Source organism: Solenopsis invicta, chromosome 5, assembly GCF_016802725.1.
Source record: "Solenopsis invicta isolate M01_SB chromosome 5, UNIL_Sinv_3.0, whole genome shotgun sequence".
NCBI classification, from domain to species: Eukaryota; Metazoa; Arthropoda; class Insecta; order Hymenoptera; family Formicidae; genus Solenopsis; species Solenopsis invicta.
The window spans coordinates 5,124,660-5,126,568 of NC_052668.1; the positions used below are offsets into that span (position 1 = coordinate 5,124,660).

General features: G+C 38.8%; 1 protein-coding gene across 1 annotated transcript; it reads left to right on the forward strand.

Moving 5' to 3' along the window:
* The first annotated feature begins 1,223 nt into the window (after nt 1–1,223).
* Nucleotides 1,224–1,625, forward strand: LOC105204286. The gene has a single exon (XM_011173342.1). It carries the CDS (start codon nt 1,224–1,226, stop codon nt 1,623–1,625), a length of 402 nt encoding a protein of 133 aa, XP_011171644.1.
* Nucleotides 1,626–1,909: the final 284 nt, after the last annotated feature.

The window sequence follows — 1,909 nt, forward strand, 5'->3', positions numbered from 1 at the left end:
AAAACCTTGACGAATCATCAGAAAGAGTCAGACGAGAGGCAGTCTTTGTGTGAAAAAGACGTGCAAGCATTGTGGACTGTGGTAAACGAGCTTTAACGTATAATTATCAAAGCCGAGTCAGAAACAACAACAACAACGAAAGTAGATGAGTAGCAATGAACGTCGAAAAGACGGTTACAAACGTCGAGCAAATAATTTCGAACGGTTCCTAAATAAAAATCGAACGGTTCAAGAACGGTTGTCTGATAACTATCGATCGGCTCAGGATTGCTATCAAAAAACTCAAGAACGGGTGAAGGATGGTTATCGAGCGGCCGTAGATTGGACCAAAAATAGTGACGAAAAAGTATCTCATTGGCAGAAACCAGAAGACAAAGGTTATTGAAAGATGACAGAAAAAAATAATGAATAATAAAAACTACAAAGAACGACAATACAAACTACAAAGAACGATAATAATACAAACGATCGCGTTTGACATTAACGATAAAAAAACGTACAAGAACGTTAAATATAACATAAACTAAACGTTAAAAACATGAACGAAACGTCAAAGAACGTTAAATATAACGTAAACAAAACGCTAAAACATGAACAAAACGCCAAAGAACGTACATGAACGTTAAATATAACGTGAACGAAACATCAAAGAACCACAGTGAATCATGATGTCATCAGATGGGCGTAAAGAAAAACAAAATGTTAGTGCCGAGAGGCGACGACTGGTGAAGGAACTGCATGCCTCTGCAAGAAGAAATTTTCCACAAAGACGCGTTATAATTCGGGGATACGACGATATGTGGCAAGCTGATGTGGTCGAGATGCGTCCGTACTCGAGCTCCAACAGAGGCTATCACTTCATACTCACCGTCATCGATGCATTGAGCAAATTTGCGTGGGCCATACCGCTTAAAGCCAAGGGTGGAAGAGAGACGGCTGAAGTTATCGCCAGGATGATTCGAGAGAGCGGAAGATGTCCAAAAAACTTACAGACGGATATGGGCAAGGAGTTTTACAACGCTGATGTGCAGAAACTCTTGAAGAAACATGACATCAACCATTATTCCACGTATTCAGTGTTGAAAGCATCCATCGTTGAACGGTTCAACCGGACTTTGAAGAACGATATGTAGAAACAATTTACGCTCAATGGAAACTATAAATGGATCGACTTGTTACGTCTCGTGTCAAACTATAATGCGCGAAAGCATCGAACAATCGGTATGCGGCCCATTGATGTTACTCCCGCTGTTGCTGAAAAGTTGTTGGACACAGTGTATAGCCACGTTAAGATTGCGGGTCCTGCAAAATTCAAAGTAGGCGATTCGGTACGCGTTAGCAAATACAAGACAATCTTTGAGAAAGGATATACGCCCAATTGGACAACCGAGGTCTTTAAAATTGCCAAAGTACAAATAACTAATCCTGTGACTTATCTACTAAAAGATTACAAGGGAAAACCTGTTGCCGGAGGATTCTACGAGTACGAGTTGCATCGTGCTACTCATCCTGACGTGTATCTCGTTGAAAAAGTGTTGCGCAAAAGGGGGGATGAGGTTTATGTGAAATGGCCTGGATTTGACAATTCACACAATTTATGGATACACAAGGATAGTGTGTTGTAAAATAAATTATACGCTACATTATTATTATACTCATGTTTATTACAATACAAAAAACATATTATGTATTGACATTTTGAAATATAAAAAGTATAAAAAAATACAAAAATGTATTGTTTCTTTATAAAATACATGTATTACAATGGTATTTTATAATGCCCCCACGGGAGTGTGTCGGTAGAATTAGGCACAATGTATCTCTTATCATTGTAAGGACTTAAAGCGACTTTTGCCTCGGATACAGTATATACCTTGTGCAATTTTGATCTTATACACGATTGGCGACG